General features: G+C 42.9%; 1 protein-coding gene across 1 annotated transcript in view; it reads left to right on the top strand.

The window, feature by feature from the left end:
* IMPDH1 (inosine monophosphate dehydrogenase 1) overlaps positions 1 to 24046 on the top strand; it is a 143125-nt gene extending 119079 nt beyond the window's left edge. Inside the window, exons 15-16 of the mRNA XM_030215972.1 lie at positions 701 to 784; positions 21886 to 24046. Of these exons, the coding sequence (XP_030071832.1) occupies positions 701 to 784; positions 21886 to 21907 (106 nt within the window). The 3' untranslated portion in view covers positions 21908 to 24046. The remainder of the gene's footprint in view (positions 1 to 700; positions 785 to 21885) is intronic.
* The last annotated feature ends 2162 nt before the right edge of the window (positions 24047 to 26208 follow it).

Genomic DNA, 26208 nt, shown 5'->3' with positions numbered 1-26208 from the left:
CTGGAGTATTGTGTTCAGTACTGGTCTCCGTATCTCAAAAAAGATATAGTAGAATTGGAAAAGGTACAGCGAAGGGCGACGAAAATGATAGTGGGGATGGGACGACTTTCCTATGAAGAGAGGCTGAGAAGGCTAGGGCTTTTCAGCTTGGAGAAGAGACGGCTGATGGGAGATATGATAGAAGTGTATAAAATAATGAGTGGAATGGATCGGGTGGATGTGAAGCGACTGTTCACGCTATCCAAAAATACTAGGACTAGAGGGCATGAGTTGAAGCTACAGTGTGGTAAATTTAAAACGAATCGGAGAAAATTTTTCTTCACCCAACGTGTAATTAGACTCTGGAATTCATTGCCGGAGAACGTGGTACGGGCGGTTAGCTTGACGGAGTTTAAAAAGGGGTTAGATAGATTCCTAAAGGACAAGTCCATAGACCGCTATTAAATGGACTGGAAAAATTCCTCATTTTTAGGTATAACTTGTCTGGAATGTTTTTACGTTTGGGGAGCGTGCCAGGTGCCCTTGACCTGGATTGGCCACTGTCGGTGACAGGATGCTGGGCTAGATGGACCTTTGGTCTTTCCCAGTATGGCACTACTTATGTACTTATGTACTTATGTACTTAGCTGTCTCTCATAGTTTGCTTTGTGTGTACATTGGTTTACCTGTGTGACTCGTCATCTGTGCTTCCTTTTTCCAGATCTATGATGTACTCGGGAGAGCTGAAATTAGAGAAGAGGACCATGTCAGCACAGGTAGAAGGAGGAGTGCACAGTCTTCACTCGTAAGTTTCTGATGGTAATGTATTGATGACTGTGCCAGACATTTACTATAACATTGATTCCATTACATAGCTTCCCACTATTCCAGATCCTGTGGAAGTAGTTGTGTCCATAAACCAGCAGGTGGAGATAGAGAACTGAAAACTGAGTTGGCATTTCTCTTGGCATCCAGTCCAGCTTCTCAGTGTTTACGTAGTGTGGTGAAATGCTGAATTTTCCAGCATATGACTTACAAGAATATTTCATGAAGTATATTTCTCTAGTTTGTCCAGCAGTTGGTGCATGTTTGTTTAAAGCTGTTATAGAGAAATGACTGTTCCTTCTTTAACACAGAGAAGTTAACATGAACTGATGTGGCCAGCTGCTTTTAAAAAAATGTTGTTCTGGGCTCTGATTGGCCCAGGAGCTCAAATTCTGCGATGATGTACTGGCTTTTTCTTAAGTTTTAGCCAGGGAGAAGAGAGAGAATGATCTCTTTGCTGAGGCCCTGTGAATGTTATGTTTGAAAGCATGTGAACGGCTATATGTCCTGAACTCCCCAGGTACTATTTAGATAGTGTTATAATTGATCCATATTTCAGTTATCTGTTGTTATTTACTGATTGGACCATTTCTGTTCATTGTTCTAATTTTTCATGACCATATACATTTTTAATTTGTTGCCTCTGCTTGTCTGGACCGACTAAGAATCCTGGTGATTTGTGTGTTGAACCATGGGTGCTTTCTAGGAACTGTGGGACCTCTAGACGTGTGGCCCCAATAACCCAGGAATCACTGGGGATAATTTGAGAGTGGGAGACTCGCCCAGAGGCGGTTGGGATCCAGTCGGTAGAAGGAGTGTGCTAGTGTAGAGCACAAGCGGCAGGTGCAGGCGGACCTGAGCTTTGCTGGAGATAGACCCTCTAAGTAGCCTTGGGGTAGCTTTAGGCGGGTGGCTAGGCAATTCGTGATATGTAGATAACGTCCATAATCTGTTATTGAGATGGACATGGGGGAAGCCACTGCTTGCCCTGGGATTGATAGCATGGAATGTTGCTACTAATTGGGTTTCTGCCAGGTACTTGTGACCTGGATTGACCACTGTTGGAAGCATGGGCTATTGGTCTGACCCAGTATTGCTATTCTTATGTTCTTAAGCAGTAAGGATAATACTCAGAATAAACACAACCACCTTTAAAAATTCGCTAACCTAACACTAACTAGGACAAGCAAACGTGTGGACCTCTCTCACCACTGGACAGCTTGTAGAGAACAAGCGATAGGCAGGAAGCACTATGCAAGGTGACAGTCATTATTTGGCCCATTACTTCACACTGACTAAACATCTCAGAAACAACAGTTGGGCCTCTGGAATAGTGGGAAGAACCAATGGAAAGACAGTTATCAGGTAAGACCTATTTTCTCCTTTCATTTCGTAACTTCCCACTATTCTAGAATTTGTGGAATGTATAAAAGCAATCCCTATGGTGGGTGGGTGGGATCCTGGCTCTGAAACCCCCAAACTGGCTTCGTGGCATGCTGCAATATCCACCCTGTAGTGCCTGGCAAAGGTATGCAGCATCAAATATCCGTCAGAGACATTAAACTAATCTTAGCCTAGGATGTTGCTGTACACCTTGTAGAAAGAGCCCATAAGGCCCGAGGAGTCTGCTTCCTGCAAGCAAATAAGCTGATGTCATTAGTCTCCTTCAGCCATCTAACAGTTGTGGGCTTGGAAGCCATGCGGTCAAGCCTTTAACAAAAAGCACACACAGTCGGATTCGCGGCACTCATTCTTGACTTCCAGATATCTGAGGACTCTGTACACATCAAGAAGCTTCAAGGAAGAATACTGGGCTGCTTCGTCCTCTCTGCAAAAGGACTGAAGTTCCACAGAGTGATTGAAATGAAATGCTGATACTACTTTTGGAAGAAAGGAAGGAACTGCACAGGGAGACCCCCGCCTCCGAAAAGTGGAGAAAGGGATCCTGATGAGAGAGCCTGAAGCTCTGAAATCCTACATGTTGACACAACAGCCACTCTTTAGTGTAAGATCTTTCAAGGAGGCCTTCCAGAGTAGCTCAAAAGGAGACTTCTGCAAAGCCCAAATTACTAAATTAAGGTTCCTCTATGGACACTGCATACGAAAGGGAGGCTGTAAGCAGCCCGCTCCTCGCAAGAGTTGAACAATGTCGAGAGAGATATGTCCCGGCTCAGTTTTCAGTTCTGTATCTCCACCTGCTGGTTGGTGGGAACTGTTCCCACAGGTTCTGGAATAGTGGGAAGGGCGAATTTTCTTTCCATTATCAGGTAAGACCTAATTTCTCCTTCCACTGAGTTTTAAGAGCAGATTTGCATGGGAAAGATTAAGGGGAGTAGTGTATCCTGCAGCAGAAGAATGAAAATGTTAAGGTTAGATACACATCCTACAGTCCTGATCTTACAGTTATAGCAGTTTAGTCACAAAAACAACAAAGACTCGTAACCTTTGAGATCCATTTAAAAAGAGTAGTATGCAGCGCAAGCATTCTAATCAAAACCCTTCAGAAGAAAAGGGCTTGGAAAACAGGTAAGGCCTTAATTTGTTGGCAAAATAATAAATAAAAGATTGAGTTCTCTAGAAAGAGCATTCCAAGTTCTTGAACTTTTCAAGGACCTTCCAGTCGCATCTTTCTTCAGTGTTCAGCAGCTTGACTGGCATGCAACACTATCCAAGCAAATCATAAGGGCTTGGTAAGACAGGTAATATATTTCCTGAATTGTTGTACAAGACTTCATGTAGGAAACTTGTAAAGCTTTGTTTTTCATTTAGAAGGGCAAAAAAACACTGAAATTCCAAAGTACAGAAAAGAACCACATTTACAAAATATACATTCACTGTCCCTCACTATCAGAAGTAGACAAAAAACTTAAAATATTTAAAATTAAAAAATTCTTCCAGATTTCATTGTTCTCCAACGTTCCTGAAGTAATCCACCCAAGCAATACCTCCTTTTAGTTTTTCTCCAAAAAAGCCATATACTGATGAAAAAAATTCCATAGCTCTGAAAGGTTAAATAAAAAAAATGAAAATACAACGTAAGGTGATACTTTATACTACATTACTACATTTTTGACTAGTTTCTGGGAGCTAAAACCTTCCTCAGGTCAGAATGAACAAAAGATGGCAATACTAGAATTTATAAGTACATGCCTTAGCATCTAGCTCCAGACTATGCCCTACGAGTGGGTAAATGTCCTACCAACAGATGGGATACTGAGACAAACTGTGAGGAACCAGAGCACCTGTTAGCCTTTGATGCGGGGGAGGGGGGCGGGAAGGGGAAGAGGAGAACAGATTAAAAGTCAAGTTTGTCCCGCCAAGGGCTGCATTATTACCACTTACGAAGGGCGGCTGCAGTTTGTTTTGCCTTGAGGTGCTTGTGGGGTCCGCTCCTGCACAGTGCATGCAGTGTGGTTGAGTTGCCGGGTGATTTGAGGCCTGTTTCCCACTTTTTGCTGATGGTGGCTCTAGCTTCAAAAGCGCAGTGCACAGCCTGTCGGGTGTGCTGTGTGCTCTCATCTGCAACTGGTCTGTGCCATGTGTGTGAGGAGGCCTTGGCAGGCAAGCCTTTGACGCAGGAGGAGTCCTGTCCTTCGGGGTCCAGCTCGGCGACGGCCCCAGAAGCAGGGGAATGAGTGGGGGATGCTGGTCACACCCAGTTGAAGGCGCTTGACCTTCCCCCTCAGACTTGAACTCTGCTTTTGTTGGGAGTGAGCTTTTCATCAGCACCATTGTCTTTGAATTGTTTGGTGCCGGGGGGGGGGGGGGACACACACACACTCTTTCCTTCGTCTTCCCCGATTTGTCGTCCTCTTGCACCAGGCTTAGTGCCTTAAGCGCTGTGGCACTAGCCTCGCACAGGATGTGGGTGACACCTAGATAGTGTGTGTGGGGGGGGGTGTTCGAGCGCTAAACGGCCCCACCAGGTTTTGTCTGTTTAAGATGTGGTGGAGGACCTCTCCATTCTTCAAGGAGAGGAGTTCATTGAGGAGGACAAGTGGGCCCTTGGAATCTTGGAGCAGGACTCAGAGTTGCCTGTACAGGAGGATCCTTCGGTTGTCCAGCTTTTTTGGTGGTTAACTTCTAGGTGTTGCTCTGTCAGGTTGCAGGAAGAGAAACCCATGGCTCCCCTGTAAATGGGATCTTGTTCTCAAGGGTACCCTCCAGCCTCTTAAGGGGTTCCCATACAATGAGGATATTAAGGAGCTTGTAGAGGCTCAGTGGCAGCAGCTAGATGTTCTGTTGCGCACAGCACAGGCGATGGCTCAGTTGTGTCACTTGCCACCGGAGGAGCAGGACCATTTTTGGGTGTCCAAGGTTGATGCCTTAGTTACGGCAGTGACCAAGAAGACGATGGTGCCCATGGAAAGTGGACCGGCTCTCAAGGATTCGCAGGATTGGCGCCTGGAAGCGCTTCTTTGAAGTGTCCGCATTTGCCTTGCAGGCTGCCATTTTATGGTGTTTATGTGGTGAGGGTTTGTTTTCATTAGGCCAAGAATCTAGATGCTCCAGTGGAGGCGTCGGAGAGGATTTTGCTAATTTGGAGATGGGTACGGCTATTGTCCAGTGTCCATTATGATTTGGTCCAGGCCTCAGCTAAGAATTTGGTGGTTTCTGTGGTGGAGCGTTGATTTTTGTGGCTCTGTCAGTGGGTGGCAGAGGTGGCATCCAAGGTCTGCCTCAGCCAGTTGCCCTTTCCTCCTTTTTTTGAGGATGATCTCGAGAAGCGGTAAAGGACTTGGGTGAGTCCAAAATGCTACGTTTGCTGGAGCTTCGGTCTTGTTAGTCTCCTCTCAGCGCATCCCGTAGTCAATCTTCGGAGGTCCAGCATTCCTGTTTCTCCAATTTTACTGGGACTGCTTGGGGGAAAGGTTGGACTCGGCCCCAACCTTTTTCAGGCCTTTCATGGGGGATATCATGGAGGCTGTGATGGGATGCTCAGGTCCTCTGGGGCCTCCCGTTGGGGGTTATTTGCAGCATTTCTACCAGAGGTGGGTCTATATCATGTCTAACAAGTGGATCTTAGACCTGTTGTGCATCGGTTATCTTCTGGAGTTCTGTCACCCTCTGTGGGAACAATTTCTTCTTTCCCCATGTGGCTTGCAGATGAAGGCGGTGGCAGTTCGGGAGACGTTGCACTGCCTGTTGGAGTTGCAAGCCATCGAGCTGGTTCCGCTGCAAGAGAGGTCCTGGCAGGTATTCCATCTATTTTGTGATGCCTAAAGGGCATCAACAGGGCTCTCCAGGTCTTGATCTTCATGGAGACCCTGAGATAGGTCATTGTAGCGAAGCGTAAGGGTGAGTTTCTCACAGCATTTTGACCTCTCTGAGGCCTACATCCACATTCTTGTATATCCAGATCATCACAAGTTCTTGCGATTCTGGGCCTTCATTACCCATTCTGAGCTCTTCTTTTAGGTTAGCCACAGCGCCCAGGATGTTTATCAAAGTGATGGTGGCAGCCTACCTCTGGAGGGGGTGCTGGTCCTACCTGTACGGTTGGTTGATCCAAGCCAGTTCTTACAAGGAGAGCTTGTGGGTCACAGCCCAGGTGGTGTCCTTGTTGCAGCATCTCGGGTGGGTGGTCAACATGACCAAGAGTTGACTGCAGCCCACCCAGTTCATGGAGTACCTGAGCATGTGGTTCAGTATAGCGGTGGACAAGTTTTTTTCTGCCTTGGGCCCAGATGCAGAAGCTTCACATGCAAATACAGGGGCTGATGGGTTGGCATCCTCCACCTACGTGGGGCATCTTGCAGGTGCTCGGGTCCATGGCAACAACAATCGAAGTGGTTCCTTGAGCGAGGGCTCACATGCACTCACTACAGCAGTACTTGCTTTCCCACTGGTCGCCGATGTCTGGGGACCTTCAGACACTGCTACCTTTGCCCCACCCATTTCAGGACAGTCTGCTCTGGTGATTGGACCCAACTCGGCTGTTCGCTAGCATGCCTCTGGAGGCTCCAGACTGGGTCCTGGTGATGACAGGTGCCTGCCTTCTCGGTCCGCCTCAATCAGCTGGCACAGGACAGTTGATCCCCGGAGGAGTCTCGATTGTCTATCAATCGTCTGGAAACTAGGGCCATTTGTCTGGCTCTGGAGGCATTTCAGCCCCTGCTAGAAGGCAAGGCGATCCAGATTCTCTCCGACAATGCCACAGCGATGGTGTGTGTGAACCGTCAGGGGGAACCAGGAGTTAGGATTTGGCACTCGAGGCGACAGAGTTGTTCTCCTCGGTGGATACTCACCTCCTACAGATCTCGGTGCAACTTGTGGCCAGTGCTTCGAATGTGCATGCAAATTTCCTCATTCGGTCCCTTCTGGATCCGGGGGAATAGTCCCTCCACGGAGGCGTGATCCGCAGTTGGGGGACTCCAATTATGGATCTCATGGCCAAGACTACCAAGGCAGTGTGGTTCTTCAGTCACTAGAGGGAGCTGATATCGGAGGGCCTTGATGCTCTTACCCAACCGTGGCCACATCGTGGGCTGCTGTATATGTTTCCCCCTTGGCCCCTGGTAGGTCGTGTTCTTCAGCAGATAGAGGCTCACGGGGGTCCAAGTGGTCCTTGTCACGCCAGACCAGCCTAGTTTTCTGTAGTATAGGGACCTGGTGCGGCTGTTGGTTGACCAGCCCCTCTGTTGCTTCAGAGTCCTGTGGCCATGCCAGATGCGGTTTGATTCTCACTTATGGCACGGATCTTGAACGTGCATGGCTGTTGAAGCTCGGTTATTCCTCTACTGTCATTTCTACCCTCTTGAGTACGAGAAAGTGTTCCACCTCGCTGGCCAATGTCTGGTTAGGGCACATATTTGAGGACTGGTGTTCGGACCATGGGGTGTTGCCTTGGGAGGTTTTGCAGTTCCTCCAGGATTGGTTGCAGACGGGGTTGGCCCTTTCGTCATTGAAGATGCAGATGGCAGCCCTTGTGGTCTTTCAGGGTCCTGTCAAGGTTCATTCCCTCTTCAGACATCAGGATGTCGTGTGCTTTTTTCAAGGAGTTTGTCAATTGTGCCTGCCCGTGCAATCCATCATTTCTCCTTGGGTCCACAATTTGGTGGTGTTAGCGTTGCTGTGTCCTCCTTTTGAGCCTCTGCAGTCAGCAACCTTGAAAGATCTTTTCCTCAAAGTATTTTTTCTGCGTTTCACTATGTCTGCTCAGCGTGTCTCGGAGCTTCAGGCCCTTTCCTGTCAGGAGCCTTTCTTTTTGTCTTTCGAGGAACATGTGGTTTGGTTTTGTGTCTGGTTCCATCCTTTTTGCCTAAGGTGGTTTCTCTGTTTCATATTAACCAGACCATTTCACTCCTGGTGTTCTCCAAGCGGGATGCTGGAGGTGATCTCTGTTGAACACTTCGCTGTTATTTGCACGGGAAGGTGGAGTTTCAGCTTTCGGATCATCTTTTTGTCGTCTTTGCCAGTTGGCGGAGGGGCAAGGCTGCCTTGAAGGGAAGCCATCTCCTTTACTTGTTTGCTCGGTGGCCAGGATGCTCCTTCGAACTTGTGTGTGTACTCTATGCAGGCACAGGCTACCTCATGGAAGGGAGCACGCATTGATTCCAGTCGTGGACAATGCAGAGTAGTTACCGGTCGTCCCTTTATGCCTTTGTTAAGCACTGCCATTGATGTCCAAGCTCATGGAGAGGCTGCCTTTGGGGTAACAGTTCTGGAGTGGGGGTTGGCTGTTTCCTGCCCTCGGTGAGTACTGTTTTGGTACTTCCCACTCATAGGGCATAGTCTGGAGCTAGACACCAAGGAAGAAGAAAATAGGCCTTACTTGCTAATTTACTTTCATTTAGTTGCTCCAGACCATGCCCCTTCCCTCATTTGGTTGCAGTCTGTCCTTGTGTGTAGCAGAAGACGGAAGTTTTCTTGGTGTCTGTAAAAACAACAAAAACAAAAGTGAAAAGGACAAGAATGCAAAGACCAAAAAAAAGAAACTGAGTTGGTTGGACAAGTCGTGTTGGCAGGACAGCTCCTTTCCCAGAGTCAGGTAGTTCCTGGGTCTCGTTCTGGATGTTACAGTTCTATGTGTGGCTCTGTAGAGGAATCTGTTCCTGGGTTGTTCACCATTGCTTTGCCAATAGAAATTCTGAGGTGTGTAGGCGTCCACAGCACCATCTCTCCCCCATCTCCCCCATATACCCACTTAAAGGGGCATGGTTTGGCGCGACTAAAGGAAAGTAAATGAGCATGTAAGGCCTAATTTCTCCTTATAAGAGCATTCCAGTAATCTGAAGGGGAGATGAGTGGAGGGAGGGATGGGTTATCAGGATTTGACAAAGCGGTAAAAGTTTATGGTATTTATTTCCTTGTATCTTGGCTCAGACTATCTGTGGACTAATTAATAGAGAATTTTTCCATTTTCTTTTTTTTTTTTTTAATCTCTCATTGATGGTTATACGTTTGCTGATTTTTCACCATTGTCATACATAAGTTTGTTCTTTGAATGTAAACTTTGTAGTGCATATAAAGAAAAGAAAAGTGTATAGTATATCTGCCTTCTGGTTTGCTGGAGGTACCCAAGGCCCTGCCCCCTTACCAGATGGCATTATTGCTGCAAGCCGATGCCACTCATAAAAAAGGTGGGCCTAAGACCACCATTCACACTAATGTGCTTTGCTAAAAGCCAACATCAAAGTGTCTTTCATGTGAACCATAAGGAGCAGAAGAGTTTGTGTTTCATTGTCCCTTGAACTGTACTAGAGATTGATTTAAGATGTGTTTTGTTGGGACATTATGCTGATGATCACAGGAAGGGGGAAGTTGGGAGTATGCTGATAGAATGGGTTGGTGGTTGCAATAACTTAACTTTTATGAATGTCAGTGGGTTATTTCCCTGAGTCAGGATCTAGAGAGCTATCACCAGAATCAGGAGTCATGCAGATACATGAGAATGGGGCGCGCACCCACTCCACTGGTTTGGGGCATAAGAACATAAAAGACTTAAAAGGCTAGCAGCCCGTGTTTGGAGATTTGAATTCACCTTTCAGAATATAACATGCTGTGCACTATTAGAGTGAGGTGATAGGGATTCTTTTCCAGAAAGGGAAAAGGCAAACTTAACCTGAAATTGCCAAAATGAGAGTTGAGATTGACCAAACACAATGAGGTCATGTCTGTTCAATATGTAATAAGACCGAGGACCCAAGATGGTGGCTGCATGGCTTGCTTTTCCCTCCTATTTTTAGCTTGTGATGGGCAAACAGAAAGGGAAGAACTGGCCTTGCACCTGTTGGTACGCCTCCATTGGGCTCGATGAATACTTACCTCGGCTGTGTGGGAACTGAAGAAGGAAGATTCAGTCTGAGCCTGCTTCAGACGCTTCTGGATTTAAGAGGACACAAGATCTTTTGGGATTGATATCTTTAAGCCTGGATCAGAGAGCACCTCAACCTTAGATGCAGATGCCAGTACCAGCAGCCCTGCACCCCAGTGCATGATCACAGAAGATGCAGAGGTGAGAGAGTAGACTATCTTAGCTTGCTCAGGAGATGCTAGAGCTGACCAGGAGGCCCCATGGTCAGATTTTGGTGACAGTGACATGGTAGCAGAACATTGAGGGATGCAGGCCACTTCACAGATGGTGGGAGGTTGAGTGGGGACTGAGATGGACATCGGTAGAGTGCAAGGTACCTCATATTAATGATCTGACCCAGAAGCTGTAGCAAATGGAACATAAATTGGAGCAAAATTCACTCGATCTAGAGCAAGTTAAGCCTTGAGTTGAAAAGTGGAAAAGACTGGAATCTATTCAGCTGTTTCAATCTGTTATGGCTAAAGGTTTTTCATTCTTGAATACTAAAGTGGATAATCTAGAAAATTCTACTAGGAGTTGCAGTCTTCATCTGTCTTGCAAATTTACCACAGGTTGCCATTGGTGTCTCCTGGTGATTTGTTGGAGAGATTTATTGGAAGCTTTGAATGTTCCTCCAGAAAATCTTCTTCCTTTGACTAAAGAGTATTATTTACCTTAAAAAAAAAAAAAGGCGGGATTCTCTTAAGCTGGGTTGGAAATGGATCCACTGAATGTGACCGCTTTTATTGGAGTCTTTAGATTCTAGGTCGGTGTCGTAACACGCATGATTTGTAGAGTTACTTGACCCAGAAGGTGTTCCACTCATAACTAGCAAAGTGTGGCAGTGTCTGACCTGATTTTGTAATATGGTCTCAGAACATGTCTCCTTATACTCTGTGCATAGTATAAATGTAATAGACATAGAGCATTGTTATGGCACATGTTGTCCACCAAGATACCATCTAAAGGAACGTCCCTTCCACCCCCTCCCAAAAGGGTATATAGTAAATGGTGGAAGCAGAACTAGAACAGGGACCTACCTTTCCAGATGTATTAGACCTAGGCATATGTCTGCCAGTCCTCTGCAGACTCCTTTGTCTTGTGTATGGTAAATCTCTAATATTTCAGATAAAAGATTAATGTTAGAAGAAAGACAATTCTGGTTAAAAACCTTTTCCATCTTCATATTATCAAAACCCATTCTTGATCTTGACCTTAAATAAATATGTTTTTGTTTGGGTTTAAAGAGTTGCTTTATCTTCCTTTTTTTTTTTTGTAGTGATAGTTTATCTATTTCATTCAAGCAGAATCACCTTGTAATTGGTCTATTTTCTTTCTGTCCATGCCTTCATCCTCCTAGCTATACATTTCTATCATGTAAGTAAAAGTGGGAATTTCTTTTTTTTGGGGGGGGGGGTGGTAAGAGGGGCATTTATGCAGTTTTCTTCACTCAGTCATTGTGAACCTGCTGCTGGAATTTCTGCGAGAAGGCCCAGATCTAGAGCAGACCATTAACACCAGATAGAGGAGCAGGTGATGGTCCCTTGGTGCTTCCGGTTAACATAGCAACCTTCTTACCCTTTGGTTAGTTATTGTGTAAAAGCAGAGATCTGACAAGATTATTGGAAGTTTAATGCAGTAAGTTGTGGAAGGGGGTTATGTATTTCAATCATCTCAGTGTATGTCCTGTGAAGGACAAAACCCAAGCACCTTCAACATGCCAGAAAAGTATGGTAATCCTTTGTCACACAGGACTATATGTTTCTTTATTTTAGTGTTTCTATAAACTGCTTTCCAGGCCTCAAAAAAGGACTGCCCAAAGCAATGTAAAATTAATCATAATCACACATAATAAAAACAAACGTACAAAAATACACAAACATTACAATAAAATAACAAAAATACAAATATGAAATAACAAAAAAGGGTTGCAGTTGAACATTGAACACCAGATAAATGTCACAACACAATAGCTGCAAAACCAAGTTTAAAAAGAAACAAGGTAACCTCTCAAATATATAGGGTGATTCCTTATCCATGTCATACCAGTCCAGATGAGTGGGTTATGTCCGCAAATAGGTGGGAAAATGTGGGATACAAATGCAATGTCCCCTTGCCAGCAGATGGACATGAGAAGTTTAGATTTAAGTACATAACATAAGTATTGTCGTACTGGGACAGACCGAAGGTCCATCAAGCCCAGCATCCTGTTTTCAACAATGGCCAATCCAGATTACAAGTACCTGGTAAGATCCCAAAACAGTACAATACATTTTATGCTGGTTATCCTAGAAATAAGCAGTAGATTTTCCCCAAGTCCATTTTAATAATGTCTTATGGACTTTTCTTTTAGGATGTTATCCAAATCTTTTTTTAAACCCCACTAATCTAACTGCTTTTACTACATTCTCTGGCAAAGAATTCCAGAGATTAGTTACATGTTGCGTGAAGAAATATTTTCTCCAATTTGTTTTAAATGTACTACCTTGTTGCTTCATTGCGTGCCCCGTAGTCCTGGTGTTTTTGGAAAGAGTAAACAATCGATTCACATCTATATGTTCCACTCCACTCATTATTTTATAGACCTCTGTCATATCTCTCCTCAGCCATTTTTTCTCCAAGCTGAAGAGCCCTAGCCACTTTAGCCTTTCCTCATAGGGAAGTCGTCTCATCTCCTTTATCATTTTCGTCGCCCTTCTCTATACTTTCTAATTCCGCTATATCGTTTTTGAGATGTGGTGACCAGAATTTGCACACAATATTCGAGGTGCGGTCACACTGTGGAGCCATACAAAGGCATTATAACGCCATAATTGTTTTTTTCCTTTTCTAATAATACCTTACATTCTATTTGCTTTGTTAGCCACCGCCGCACAATGAGCAGAGGGTTTCAACGTATCATCAGTGACACCTAGATTATTTTCCTGGTCGGTGATTCCTAATGTGGAACCTTGTATTACATAGCTATAGTTTAGGTTCCTCTTTCCCACATGCATCACTTTGCACTTGCTCACATTAAACGTCATCTGCTATTTGGATGCCCAGTCTTGCAAGGTCCTCTTGTAATGTTTCACAATCCTCTTGAGATTTAACAACTTTGAATAACTTTGTATTGTCAGCAAATTTAATTACTTCACTAGTTACTCCCATCTTTAGATAATTTATAAATAAGTTAAAAAGTGGCAGTCCCAACACAGACCCCTGGGGAACCCCACTATTTACTTTTCTCCATTGAGAATACTGACCATTTAACCCTTCTCTCTGTTTTCTATCTTTTAACCAGTTTTTAATCCACAATAGAACACTACCTCCTATGACTCTCCAATTTCCTCTGGAGTCTTTCATGAGGTACTTTGTCAAATGCCTTTTGAAAATCCAGATACACAGTATCGACCAGCTCACCTTTATCCACATGTTTGTTCACCCTTTCAAAGAAATGTATTAGATTGGTGAGGGAAGGTTTCCATTCACTAAATCCATGTTGACTTTGTGTCATTAATCCGTGCTTTTGAGTATGTTCTGTAACGTTGTTCTTTATAATACTCTACCATTTTGCCCAGCACCAACGTCAGGCTCAGCTGTCTATAATTTCCCAGGTCATCTCTAGAACCTTTTTAAACAATCGGCATTACATTGGCCACCCTCCAATCTTCTGGTATCATGCTTGATTTTAAAGATAAATTACGTATGAGGCAAGATGGCGGCCGAGTAAGTCGCAAGTGAAGTAGCTCCTGTCTTATATTCCGATTTACCTTGAATTTTGATTTCCTGATGCCCAAAAGAAGAGGCAGACAACGTACCTGCCCGGTGGTGCAATCTATATCCTCTTGGAACTTTGGACCACTTCATGGTACCGAGTGTGATTTCGGAAGCGTTGCCTTCGCTGCCGCTGAATATGGAGAGAGGTCTCCCATCTTCGCGGCGTGAAGCTGAAATATCATGGAGCCCCGAAGAGCGTAATCCTCCCCTGATGCCGGCGGAAACCCCAGAAGCAACTCAGGAGACTCAAGACGCTCGGACGTCAACGGGGTCTCCTGGCACGGGCGCTGCTACGGGATCACAGACGCCGATGGTCCCTGCAATTGTATCAGCGGGTGAACAAGGGGAGAGTGTCTGGAGAAAACCTGGCGATAGGAGCGAGCCAGCTACCGAAGAATCCAATTGTCTGAGGCTTACCAAGTAAGTCCTCATTACCCCAAAAACCAAAAGAGATAACTTTAGAATCAATTTGGGAAGCTCTAGTTTGTCTAGAAGCTTCTTTTGGTTTGAAACTCACATTTGTTAATCAACAGATTGAGTCCTTGTCTGGAAAACTACCTTCTTTGGATCAAAAGATGGAAACTCTGAGTAAAGACAATGAAAATAATTCTAAAGCTATACAAGGCTGCCAACAGCTGCAAATTAACCTGATTAAGGAAAATTTGTATTTACAAAATAAGGTTGAAATGCTTGAAAATTATCAACGTTCAAACACACTTAGACTGTTAAATTTTCCAAAGCAGCTGTCAATATCACCTCTTATTACCTTTAAAAAGTACCTTACAGAAGTATTGGAAGTACCCAAACAGTCATATCCTCCTATTTCAAAGATATTTTATATAACACCTTTTTTGAAGAGAGATTCCGAGCAAGTAGAAAGAGTAATACACCCAGCAGAAACTGGGGATATAAACTTGACACAAATGATAGAAGATGATATGGTGGGTCTTACGGCAGCAACACTCAAAGTTACATTTATTCTACAACCTGACAGAGACTGGATACTAAAGCAATATTTTCTACATAGAGAACAGAATTTCCTAGGTTATAAAATAAGAATGTATCCAGACGTCTCGAAGGTAACGCAGAAGAAAAGACAAGAATTCCTTAAACTTCGCCCAAAAGCATTGCGATTGGGCGCGTTGTTTTGATTAAACTTCCCATGCAAATGTGTTATAAAGTTAAATTCTGTTAAATATATATTTTATGATTCTAAACAATTGAACTCTTTTTTTTTTTTTTTTTTAATCCAAGTTAGCTGGCTCACCCGTCTCGCTACCAGGACCTGTAATAACTTCTACACCGTAGAGTTTAACACTTGGATCTTCTGCTTTGCCACCTTTTCCTTAGTTGATATTAATATAATTTTCCTGATGTATAGTTTAGTATTGCCTCTACATTGTGGACTAAAGATGAGAAATAGATCATGTTTTTGCTTAATTTAGACTGTTCTAAGTATTTCCTTTATATTATAAATGACTAATAGTCATCTTTTCTGATTTCAAGAATTGTACTTGAATTAAACTGTAAAAAGTGATAAATAAAAAAAGATAAATTACGTGTTGCTAACAATAGTTCTGCAAGTTCATTTTTCAGTTCTATCAGTACTCTGGGATGAATGCCATCCAGTCCAGGCAATTTGCTACTCTTCAATTTGTGAAATTACTGTATTACATCTTCCATGTTTATAGATATTTCATTCAGTTTCTCTGACTCGTCAGCTTTGAATACCATTTCTGGTACCAGTATCTCTCCAGAATCTTCCTCGGTGAAGACCGAAGCAAAGAATTCATTTAATCTCTCTGCTATGGCTTTGTCTTCCCTGAGTGCTCCTTTTACCTCTCTGTCATCTAGCAGTCCAACTTTCTTTTGCTGGCTTCTTACTTTTTAATATACCTTTAAAAAACGTTTTAGTATGTTTTTGCCTCCCAACGCAGTCTTTTTCTCAAAGTCCTTCTTTGCCTTCCTTATCAGCGTTTTTTATTTGACTTGCCATTCCTTATGCTGTTTCTTATTATTTTCAGACTTGCTGATTCTGTTTTGAAATAACATACTTTCAGGGCTGATTGTGGAACATCGCATGGTAGGATATGGGAATCTGAAATAACATTGTTCCAGAGATCTGTCTTAAGAGCTATTTGTTTAAACATTTATCCTTCTCCATTGGCATGATCTTGGGGTTGGGCATACTTGTCTACTGCTGATGCTCAATTAGTTCCTGTAGATATAGAAAGAAATTTTTCAGTGGAGAGCAATTGTTTAAATTCAGTAGTAGAATGATCATATTTGCATACTGGTGCAGAATGTAGCAGTCAAATTTGATCGTATATCACCCTTGCTTAAGGTACAATATTGGTAGCCCATGTCTTAACGTTAATTCATTATGTTATATCTGAGTTTTTTAGTATATATTTGATCTTTTCCTATTCCTTTCCTCGCAAGCATCAGTTGTCATAAGTCGTTTGACTGTACTTCCACCTTCACATGTCATCCTGCTACCTGCACCCACTAAAACTGCTCCAGGGACCTGGATACTGCTGTGATGGACCTGAGTATGACATTAGAGGCTGGCCATCAATATTTTGAAAGATATTTTTTGAGGGTGGGAGGGGGGTTAGTGATCACTGGGGGGGAGTAAGGGGAGGGGATTCTCTCCGGTGGTCATCTGGTCATTTTGGGCACCTTTTTGTGCCTTGGTCGTAAGAAAAACACAACCAGGTAAAGTCGTCCAAGTGTTAGTCAGGGATGTCCTTGTACCTTTCAATTGGTCGAGGACATCCAAGTGTTAGGCACGCCCAAGTCCCTCCTTCACTACACCTCTGATAATGCCCCCTTGAATTTTGACCATCCCTGCGATGGAAAGCAGTTGGGGACGTCCAAAATTGGCTTTCGATTATACCGATTTGGACAACCCTGTGAGAAGGACGCCCATCTTCCGATTTATGTTAAAAAATGGGCATCCTTTTCTTTCGAAAATTAGCCCAAATGTAAACTAGTTCCTATTAAATCTTTTAATGATAACAGTGTGGCACCAAGTATAAATGGTTTGCTGATCAAAATAGTTCCTTTAGGTATCATTATTGACCAAGAACTCTCATTCAGTGAGCAGATCTCTACCCTTGCAAAGACCTGTTGTGTTCCCCCCCCCCCCCCTTTTTTTTTTTTTTTTGTCAATTTCATATTGTGCAACCTTTTCTGGACAATTTTCAATTGACTCTTTATGCACTCACTCCTCACCTAGATTATTATAATGTTACTCTGGATTACCTGCTTCAACATTCTGCCGACTTCAAACATATAAAACACAGCTATTTGAACTATCACATTAGCCAAGCGCTTTGACCATGTAAGTGCTTTTTATTCATCACTACTGGTTGCCTATTCTGTACCAAGTTCAATTTAAGTCTCTTGTTATAACTTTTAAAGCTCTTCATTCTGGTATTACTTCTTACCTAGGCTATCTCGATTGTACCCTATGCACCTCTTAGGCTTCTGCACTCCTTCAGTGACCGTCAACTACACATTCCCTCTCCACAGAATACCATACTTGATATGACTCGGGGCAGTTCATCCTATCGTATTGTGCCCTCCCTATAGTCTGTCTAGAATTATCATACAGTTTTGAACAACCCTAAAGACTTTATTTTATCATGCTTTTGGGGATCATGCTACAATTGGAGCAGCACCATGAATTTACATTTTTTAATTAGGATTTCTTTTTTTTTTTCCCCCCCCCTCTTTAGATTGTAACTGTTTCACTTTCCTATTAATGTTCCTTTCCTTCTTTTTGTTTGAATTTTTTGTGAACCGCTTGTAATGCTTTCAGGAGGGGTGGTAAATTAAATAAACCATTAGGTCAACAATATTGAAGGACTGTCTAAAAAGCCAGGTTTTAAGGCCTGTTTTATATTTCTGATATGAGACCAGTGCCTCAATTCCAAGGGGAGAGAATTCCATAGTGTAGGAGCGACACTGATAAAAGCCATGTGGCTAGAAGTGTGAAGCTTCAATCTAGAATATGAAGGGATAACTAGAAAACTTGCTGGTGAAGATAATAGGGGGTAAAAGGCAGCTGCAAATAATGAGGAATCCTGGTATAAAAAGGCTGTTGGGATCAACTGCAAATATTTTATCTGGTAAAGTGGACACCCCACAAACAAGGAATTAAAGTAATCAATTTGGTTAATTACTAAAGCATGAAGTAATATCTTAGTGGCTTATCTAAAGAACTGCTTCAAGGGTCAAATTTTCCTAAGAAAGGAACATGAGCTATTAACTATCTTTAAGATGCAAATGATAACTTAGGATCCCATATCACCTCCATAGAAGTGATTGGCTCAATGGTAATGAGATGGTGTTGAATCCCTTTACCCTCCCTGCCTCCAATCTACTACTAATAAATCATTTCTATAGCGCTACCAGTCGTATGCAGCGCTTCACAATTGAACATGAAGAAAAGACAGTCCCTGCTCAAAAAGAGCTTACAATCTCTTTTCTGATCACCCCCTCTCCATTTTTTTTTGTTTTGTTTTTTTTGTTAAAAAGCAACCTGTTAGCTAGGGCATCCCACTTGTGAAGCCTTAATCGTGCTTGTCCTCCGAGAAACCCAAATTATTTGCTGTCCATGGAGAGCAGGAGTCAAGTACTCGCTTACCCAGCCTACTTCCCCCTCCTGCAAGTTTTCTTCTAAATAATCTATTTAGGAACTAAGGCTCTATGCACTATTGCAGTGCAGGAGTTAACTTGAAAAACCTGCGCTGGACACTGTCAGATGTTACACATATGTGAGGACGTACATCCTAATGTCCACATATTACTTTCTGTGCATTCCAGGTTAGTGGCATTATGAAATAAATATATTTCTTGACTGTTCTATTATTGTGGAAGAGATTTTCTAGGGAATTAACTTAGCTTTCTCTTTTGGTAAGCTCTTAAAGACCTGGCTGTTTTATTCTGTTGGTGAGCTTGTTATTGCCCGGGAGTTTTTACATTTTAGTTTTGTGTTGATGTTTTTGATGGTTTGTATTTTGAATTTGAGAGCGCCTCTCCTTTGAGATACATTGATTGCCTGTCAAGGTTTGAATTCGGTTTAAAATAGCATATCTATTTAAGTCTTTGCATGGTGCAAATTCTAATTCACTATTCCAGTTACTTGTCTTTTCTGTTAAACGTCTTGATTTTTGGCCAACCACTGTGCTAAAATTGGTTTATCCAAATATGAAGAAGATTCGTTATAAATAAGTCTTGGAACACTTAATCTCTTTTATCAAGATGCTAAAGTTTGGAATGATATTCCTTCACAGATTAGACTTGTTTCATTTTACATAATATTCTGTAAAGCTTTGAAAATGTACCTTTTTCTACATTTTTGAAGACTAAAGTGGTTTTTAAGATTGAACACTTTTAAATGTAGTTTTATGTTGTACTTCTCAACTAATGTTGATTTCTTATTTTGTAATCCGCCTTGAATTCTTGTGAAATTTAGGCAATATAAATCATTGGAATAGAACAGAATGCAAATTGAAATATTTTTGGGATATTTTTGTGAAGTTTTGTGTTTGTAAACAGATGTATGAGTTAATATGTAGTAATGTTGTATGATAGATTGTGACCTTTCAATTTGTGTTTATATGTTGGCCATGTTTCAAGTCAAGATATTGTGATCTGTTCTGAACTTAAATTTAAGAAACTGTATCCAGATAAATAAAAAAAACAGACTATAGATAATTCTAAAAAGATATTTCTTTTTACAGTTTTTTTTTCTCTCGCATGACTAGACTGCAAGGGTCATGAATTTTGGCAGGATGAAAGATTTTAAAAATGCAGAGGTTATGTTAATATTGGTTTTGTGAAAACTACCTTGAGCATAAGGTTAAAGGTAGCATATACAGTGGGGGAAATAAGTATTTGATCCCTTGCTGATTTTGTAAGTTTGCCCACTGACAAAGACATGAGCAGCCCATAATTGAAGGGTAGGTTATTGGTAACAGTGAGAGATAGCACATCACAAATTAAATCCGGAAAATCACATTGTGGAAAGTATATGAATTTATTTGCATTCTGCAGAGGGAAATAAGTATTTAATCCCTCTGGCAAACAAGACCTAATACTTGGTGGCAAAACCCTTGTTGGCAAGCACAGCGGTCAGACGTCTTCTGTAGTTGATGATGAGGTTTGCACACATGTCAGGAGGAATTTTGGTCCACTCCTCTTTGCAGATCATCTCTAAATCATTAAGAGTTCTGGGCTGTCGCTTGGCAACTCGCAGCTTCAGCTCCCTCCATAAGTTTTCAATGGGATTAAGGTCTGGTGACTGGCTAGGCCACTCCATGACCCTAATGTGCTTCTTCCTGAGCCACTCCTTTGTTGCCTTGGCTGTATGTTTTGGGTCATTGTCGTGCTGGAAGACCCAGCCACGACCCATTTTTAAGGCCCTGGCGGAGGGAAGGAGGTTGTCACTCAGAATTGTACGGTACATGGCCCCATCCATTCTCCCATTGATGCGGTGAAGTAGTCCTGTGCCCTTAGCAGAGAAACACCCCCAAAACATAACATTTCCACCTCCATGCTTGACAGTGGGGACGGTGTTCTTTGGGTCATAGGCAGCATTTCTCTTCCTCCAAACACGGCGAGTTGAGTTCATGCCAAAGAGCTCAATTTTTGTCTCATCTGACCACAGCACCTTCTCCCAATCACTCTCGGCATCATCCAGGTGTTCACTGGCAAACTTCAGACGGGCCGTCACATGTGCCTTCCGGAGCAGGGGGACCTTGCGGGCACTGCAGGATTGCAATCCGTTATGTCGTAATGTGTTTCCAATGGTTTTCGTGGTGACAGTGGTCCCAGCTGCCTTGAGATCATTGACAAGTTCCCCCCTTGTAGTTGTAGGCTGATTTCTAACCTTCCTCATGATCAAGGATACCCCACGAGGTGAGATTTTGCGTGACGCCCCAGATCTTTGTCGATTAACAGTCATTTTGTACTTCTTCCATTTTCTTACTATGGCACCAACAGTTGTCTCCTTCTCGCCCAGCGTCTTACTGATGGTTTTGTAGCCCATTCCAGCCTTGTGCAGGTGTATGATCTTGTCCCTGACATCCTTAGACAGCTCCTTGCTCTTGGCCATTTTGTAGAGGTTAGAGTCTGACTGATTCACTGAGTCTGTGGACAGGTGTCTTTCATACAGGTGACCATTGCCGACAGCTGTCTGTCATGCAGGTAACAAGTTGATTTGGAGCATCTACCTGGTCTGTAGGGGCCAGATCTCTTACTGGTTGGTGGGGGATCAAATACTTATTTCCCTCTGCAGAATGCAAATAAATTCATATACTTTCCACAATGTGATTTTCCGGATTTAATTTGTGATGTGCTCTCTCTCACTGTTACCAATAACCTACCCTTCAATTATGGGCTGCTCATGTCTTTGTCAGTGGGCAAACTTACAAAATCAGCAAGGGATCAAATACTTATTTCCCCCACTGTATGTAAAATGACTTATTTACAAATTTATATATAGCTATATCTTAATAGACTAAGCAATGTACAAAAATACATCTGTAAAAATAATACATCACATGCAAAAAAATTAAAGAATAGATTAAAACACACTTAAGATACGATCTTATGCTTTTAAAATTTTAAGTTGTGTTTAATGAATTTAGGTGTAGGAATGCATAGGGTAGCAAAGTGCATGACCTGTGGGGTGTGGTGGTGCATGGAGCTGTGCTTGCTTGTAGACCAGAATTTGTGCCATTTCAGAGATGCATGGCATGGCTTTTTATTACTAGTACTACCAAGGCAGTATTTCAACCTATAAACTGTTTTTTTATCTAAAATCCCTACCCCAGGGCACTTAGTCAAGACGAGCCGTACAAGGGGAAGTGAATTGTGCCTAGAAAAATTAAAATAAGGATCTCCGGAGTTACTGCCCTTTCAAAGCTGTATATCTGAGTGTCTACTCCTCTAGTAGAGACTGGTGTTAATAAGTGCATTTGTTGAAACCATTGTTTTTCTTCTTTCCTTCACAGTTATGAGAAGCGCCTATACTGAGGCTGACGGCAGAGGCAACTTCTAAGGAACTCCAAACATTCCCACTCCAATAGCAACCAAGCACACCTAATGTATACAAGCCACATCCTGCCCTGCTCTTAAAACTGCAACATGAATTTTGCACTATGGACAATATGAGGCTTTGGGACTGACCATACCTATGAAAATCGATTCCTCTCTTCCCTGTTTACTGGGAACTAGAAACAAAACCACAAACCTCCAGAAAGGCTCAGCAGATCTGTTTTGTGTTGATCATGTCTGAAATTATTTGCTTAAACTTTTTTAAAAATATATCAAATTTTTTTTTAAGAGACATTAAAATGGTGTTTGAAATGGATGCTGCTTCCAGTGCTGATAACAGTTCTCAGAAGAGTTGGCAAATGGCTTGTGGTTCATGTGGAATCCCCTACAGGAATAATGTCCTGCTTGAAGAATGTAGTGATCAGGGAAGGAGGAGCACATTCCCCACACCTGTCTTATATGTAGCATTAAGAACTAGCTGAGCCCCTAACTCAAGCTGTTGCATAGTTATGAGTAATGCTTATTGCTGTAGTTCGTTGGGGTAAAGGGACATTTACATTCAATACATGGTTCCAATAGAGAAGATAACCACTGGTTTAGTTAGCATTTAGACTAGATGGAGCAAACATCAGGTTATGGGGTTAAAATAAAATCAAAGCCATCAAGCTACACTTGATCAATGGCCGATTGGTTCCTGGATTTAAGATTTTCAGACTGGTAACACATTTTCAGTCTAAGGACAGCAGCTGAGATCTACAGGCTCCAACGGTTTAACATCCATACAAAATCTTTAATATTTGGTGGGTTTTTTATTTATTTGGTGGGGGGGGGGGGCAGGCTGTTATTTTGAACTGTACATTTTTTTTTCCAATATCACTTCAAACCAGTGGAGGATGACATTAGCAGACTTATATACCTCAGTCTTATGGACGTTCCAGGCCCTGGTTCTTTCCAGAGCCATTACCAGCAGCTATGGAAATAAGAAGGCATAATTTTATTCTCCCAGAGAATAGGAATGGTGTGTGCCTGTCTTAAACTCATTGCTGTTTGGGGACAGGGGAGGGTTACTTTGAGTTTTAAATTTGGAGATGAAATATTTTGTCCCATACTTTAATTTGTCAACCTGATACAGATTTTGGACTGAGGACCAATGAAAGCTGAGGTCAGCTTCTGTTAGTTATTGAGAGGGGGGAGTAAAGGACTACAGAGATGATAGGAGCTCCAGGGGTCCTAGCTTCTGAGCTTTTTCTTATCCTGTGCTTGCTTGTAGGAGCTGCGTGTTCTGCAGTAAGAACCTCCTGGACATTGTAGAACTGCATCTCAGGTGTCATAGTGAACTTCCAAATAGCACTGGCCCCTCTCATTGCATTTCTGACAGGAGAGGGTAGACGAGTTTACCTGTGCACAATATTTTGTGTGATATAGAAAAATATACAGAAAAATTCTATATTAAACTGTACTGTTACATTTGATTAACTGTATTTTCTAAAACCGTGTAGTGCTTGGCTGTGCACTGTGGATACGTGGACAATAAAGATGAATTCACAGGGTACAGAAGAGGTTTTGCAGCAAACGTTCCTGATTTTTTTTTTTCCTTTTGCTCATGATGAATCAAATACATTGTCATTGGAAAGGTCAGAGTGATCTGTCATGTAATCACCAGTTTGTGTTTCTTGGCAAATCAGTAGTTGCCATTGTTTTCTGGTCATCCATAAAGGTCTCCGTGGTTGTCCAGACTTTTCTAACATACTTTCTAATTATACTTTTGTAGCTTTGCTCCCCAAATGATTGCCCTTGGCGATTCAGTTCCTTGGCTGGGTCAGGGTGGGATGTGAAGGCTGTTGTAAGCCTAAACAAGTCTAATACTTTTGGTGAACATACACCCTGATCCTGGTCTCTTCCCTGTTTTCTGCTTAAAGGACTCACCCTCACAGACGTTCACCAACAGGAGGCATATTCTCTGTTCCAGTACCTAGAATCATTTGAGTACAAGAGATGGATCTCTTCAACTCCCAGGTATTTCAGCCCATGAAGGAATGATCTACCAAGAACTGCAGGACCACTAGTGTAAATTATTTCTACAGTGGAATACAGGGTACAGGCAAGGATTTTATTCAAAATGTAATGGATATTTCATTAAATGATTATTAGATTGAGCAGCTGTTCTTTGTTACTGGATGTTTCAGCAGTATGTGCAGCTGTGGTACCAGTGGCATAGCAGGGGGGGGGGGGGGGGCAGAAGGTGTGGTCCGCCCCGGATGTCAGCTCAGGGGGGGTGCTCCCTGCCAGCTCCCCCCCCCCCCCGGGTGCAGCACGATGACACCCCCCCTCCAACCCAGTGCCTACCCTCCTCCGTGCAGCCAGCTCCCTACCTTTAAAAAAAATATCGGAATCCGAGGCGCAGCGCCTCGCACCTGCACATAAAAGAAATGTGGACCGTCTCATCGGGCCTTCCCTCGCTCTATCTGTCCCACCCTCCGCTGACGCAACTTCCTGTTTCCGCAAGGGCGGGACAGAGCGAGAGAAGGTTCGATGAGACAGTCCACATTTCTTTTACGTATAGGCACGAGGCGCTGCGCCTCGCCTCGGATTCCGATAAGGTAGGGAGCTGGTTGCACGGAGGAGGGTAGGTGCTGGGTCAGGAGGAGGGGGGTGTCATCGTGCTGCACCCGGTGGGGGGGTGCAATGGCGAACCGCCCCGCCCTGGGTGGCAGCCCCCCCTTGCTACGCCACTATGTGGTACTATTGAATGACAGTCAATCTTGCCACTGAAACTGGAAGACCTTCAAGGTGTTTGTGGTAAAACCACTTCCGCCCTTAAATCTCACTGTTCTGAAGCTGTTTCCTTATGTATATTCATTTATACCTGCCTTCTCTTAAATAGCCAAAATAATCTGTTCCTTAAAGGCTTTCACAACACACTGTGGGTCAAGTATTCTTTTCTAATTTGTTTTAGATAAATAAAAATATTGGGGTTATACATAGCACATGACATTTCTTTTAGCTTTGAATTTACTTTAAATCTTCTTTTATTAATCAAACAGGTACAACATTGTGGTTCAAAACAACCAGGTAGAACTTGAAACAATTTCAGATATAACAATGCACCTTATAGTTTCAGCAAGGTTTTATACAAAACCTTTCCTCTTTTTCCTCCCCTCCCTCCACCCTCCCACCCAAAATTTGCCGCCCCCCCCCCCCCCCCCCAAAGAAAAATAAATCCCTGGAAATCCTTCACAATCTGTTTAATACAAAACTCTGCGCCCTCGGAGATAGCGATTGGATATAACCGTCCCATATCTCCAGAAATTTCTTTCTTCTCTTTGGGGAGGATCCCACCACCCAACGCTCCTGCAGCAGCAACTCATACAACTTGTTTCTCCAATGCCAGTAGTCTGGCGGTTCAGCCTTCATCCAATTATTCATAAGCTTCTTCACAATTATTACCTTTGAATTTTATTGTTATTACTATTTATTGTCTCTCTCTCTCTACCCAAAAACACAGTTTAGCTCTCAAGAATCCATCCCATATTTGTTGCACTCATCAGGAAATTGTTTTCTATGGCCTTTCTCTTTCCCATCCAGCATTCATTGGAGTAATTCTTTCTGCCTCCTTGTTTCTCCTGCAGTGTTTGTATCATGTGTCGTCATTTGTCACCACTGTTTTCTATAGTAGTCAAATACTGTAGCATATTTCTCTGCCCCACATTGGAGTCATCTTCCAGAAATGTTTCCACCAGTGTTAACTAGGTGCTTTGAGTATCCAGCTTCTTGGCATAATAGATTGCGGGGGGGGGGGGGGGGGGGGGGGAATATTTTATGTAAACAATAGAAATGTCAGTTACCATCCTCTTAATTCTCAGGAGTTTTATCTGTAGGTTATAAGTTGATATCAAAAGCTACTTGAGATGTCTCTTGTGCTGTTCTCAAAGGATCTGAGTGGGGACTGCTGGTACCCTGTAGTTTAAATTCACGGAGAGCTGTTCTAGAAGGCTAGAGAAGGTGTCGACAGGGTGGGGAGACTAGTGTTAGGATTGCTCTTTTACAAATCCGCGCTGGCGATTCTCACACAGCAAATTAGAGGAAGCCGCTTGTTCGGCTTTGTAAAAGAAGCCTGTAATCAAAATAATAATGTCTTCTTTCCCACTTCACTCCCTCCCCCTCTACAGCCATCTCCTTGGTCTCTTAACCAGCCCTGCTTTAAAAAAAAAAAAACAAACCAGTAGTGGCTGTAGCATTAGTGTGAGATTAAAGCATGTGGGGCAGGAACTTGAACACAC

Source organism: Microcaecilia unicolor, chromosome 10 (genome assembly GCF_901765095.1).
Source record: "Microcaecilia unicolor chromosome 10, aMicUni1.1, whole genome shotgun sequence".
NCBI classification, from domain to species: domain Eukaryota; kingdom Metazoa; phylum Chordata; class Amphibia; order Gymnophiona; family Siphonopidae; genus Microcaecilia; species Microcaecilia unicolor.
The sequence above is the reverse complement of the archived record's forward strand: the minus strand, read 5'-3'. Positions and strand labels throughout refer to the sequence as shown.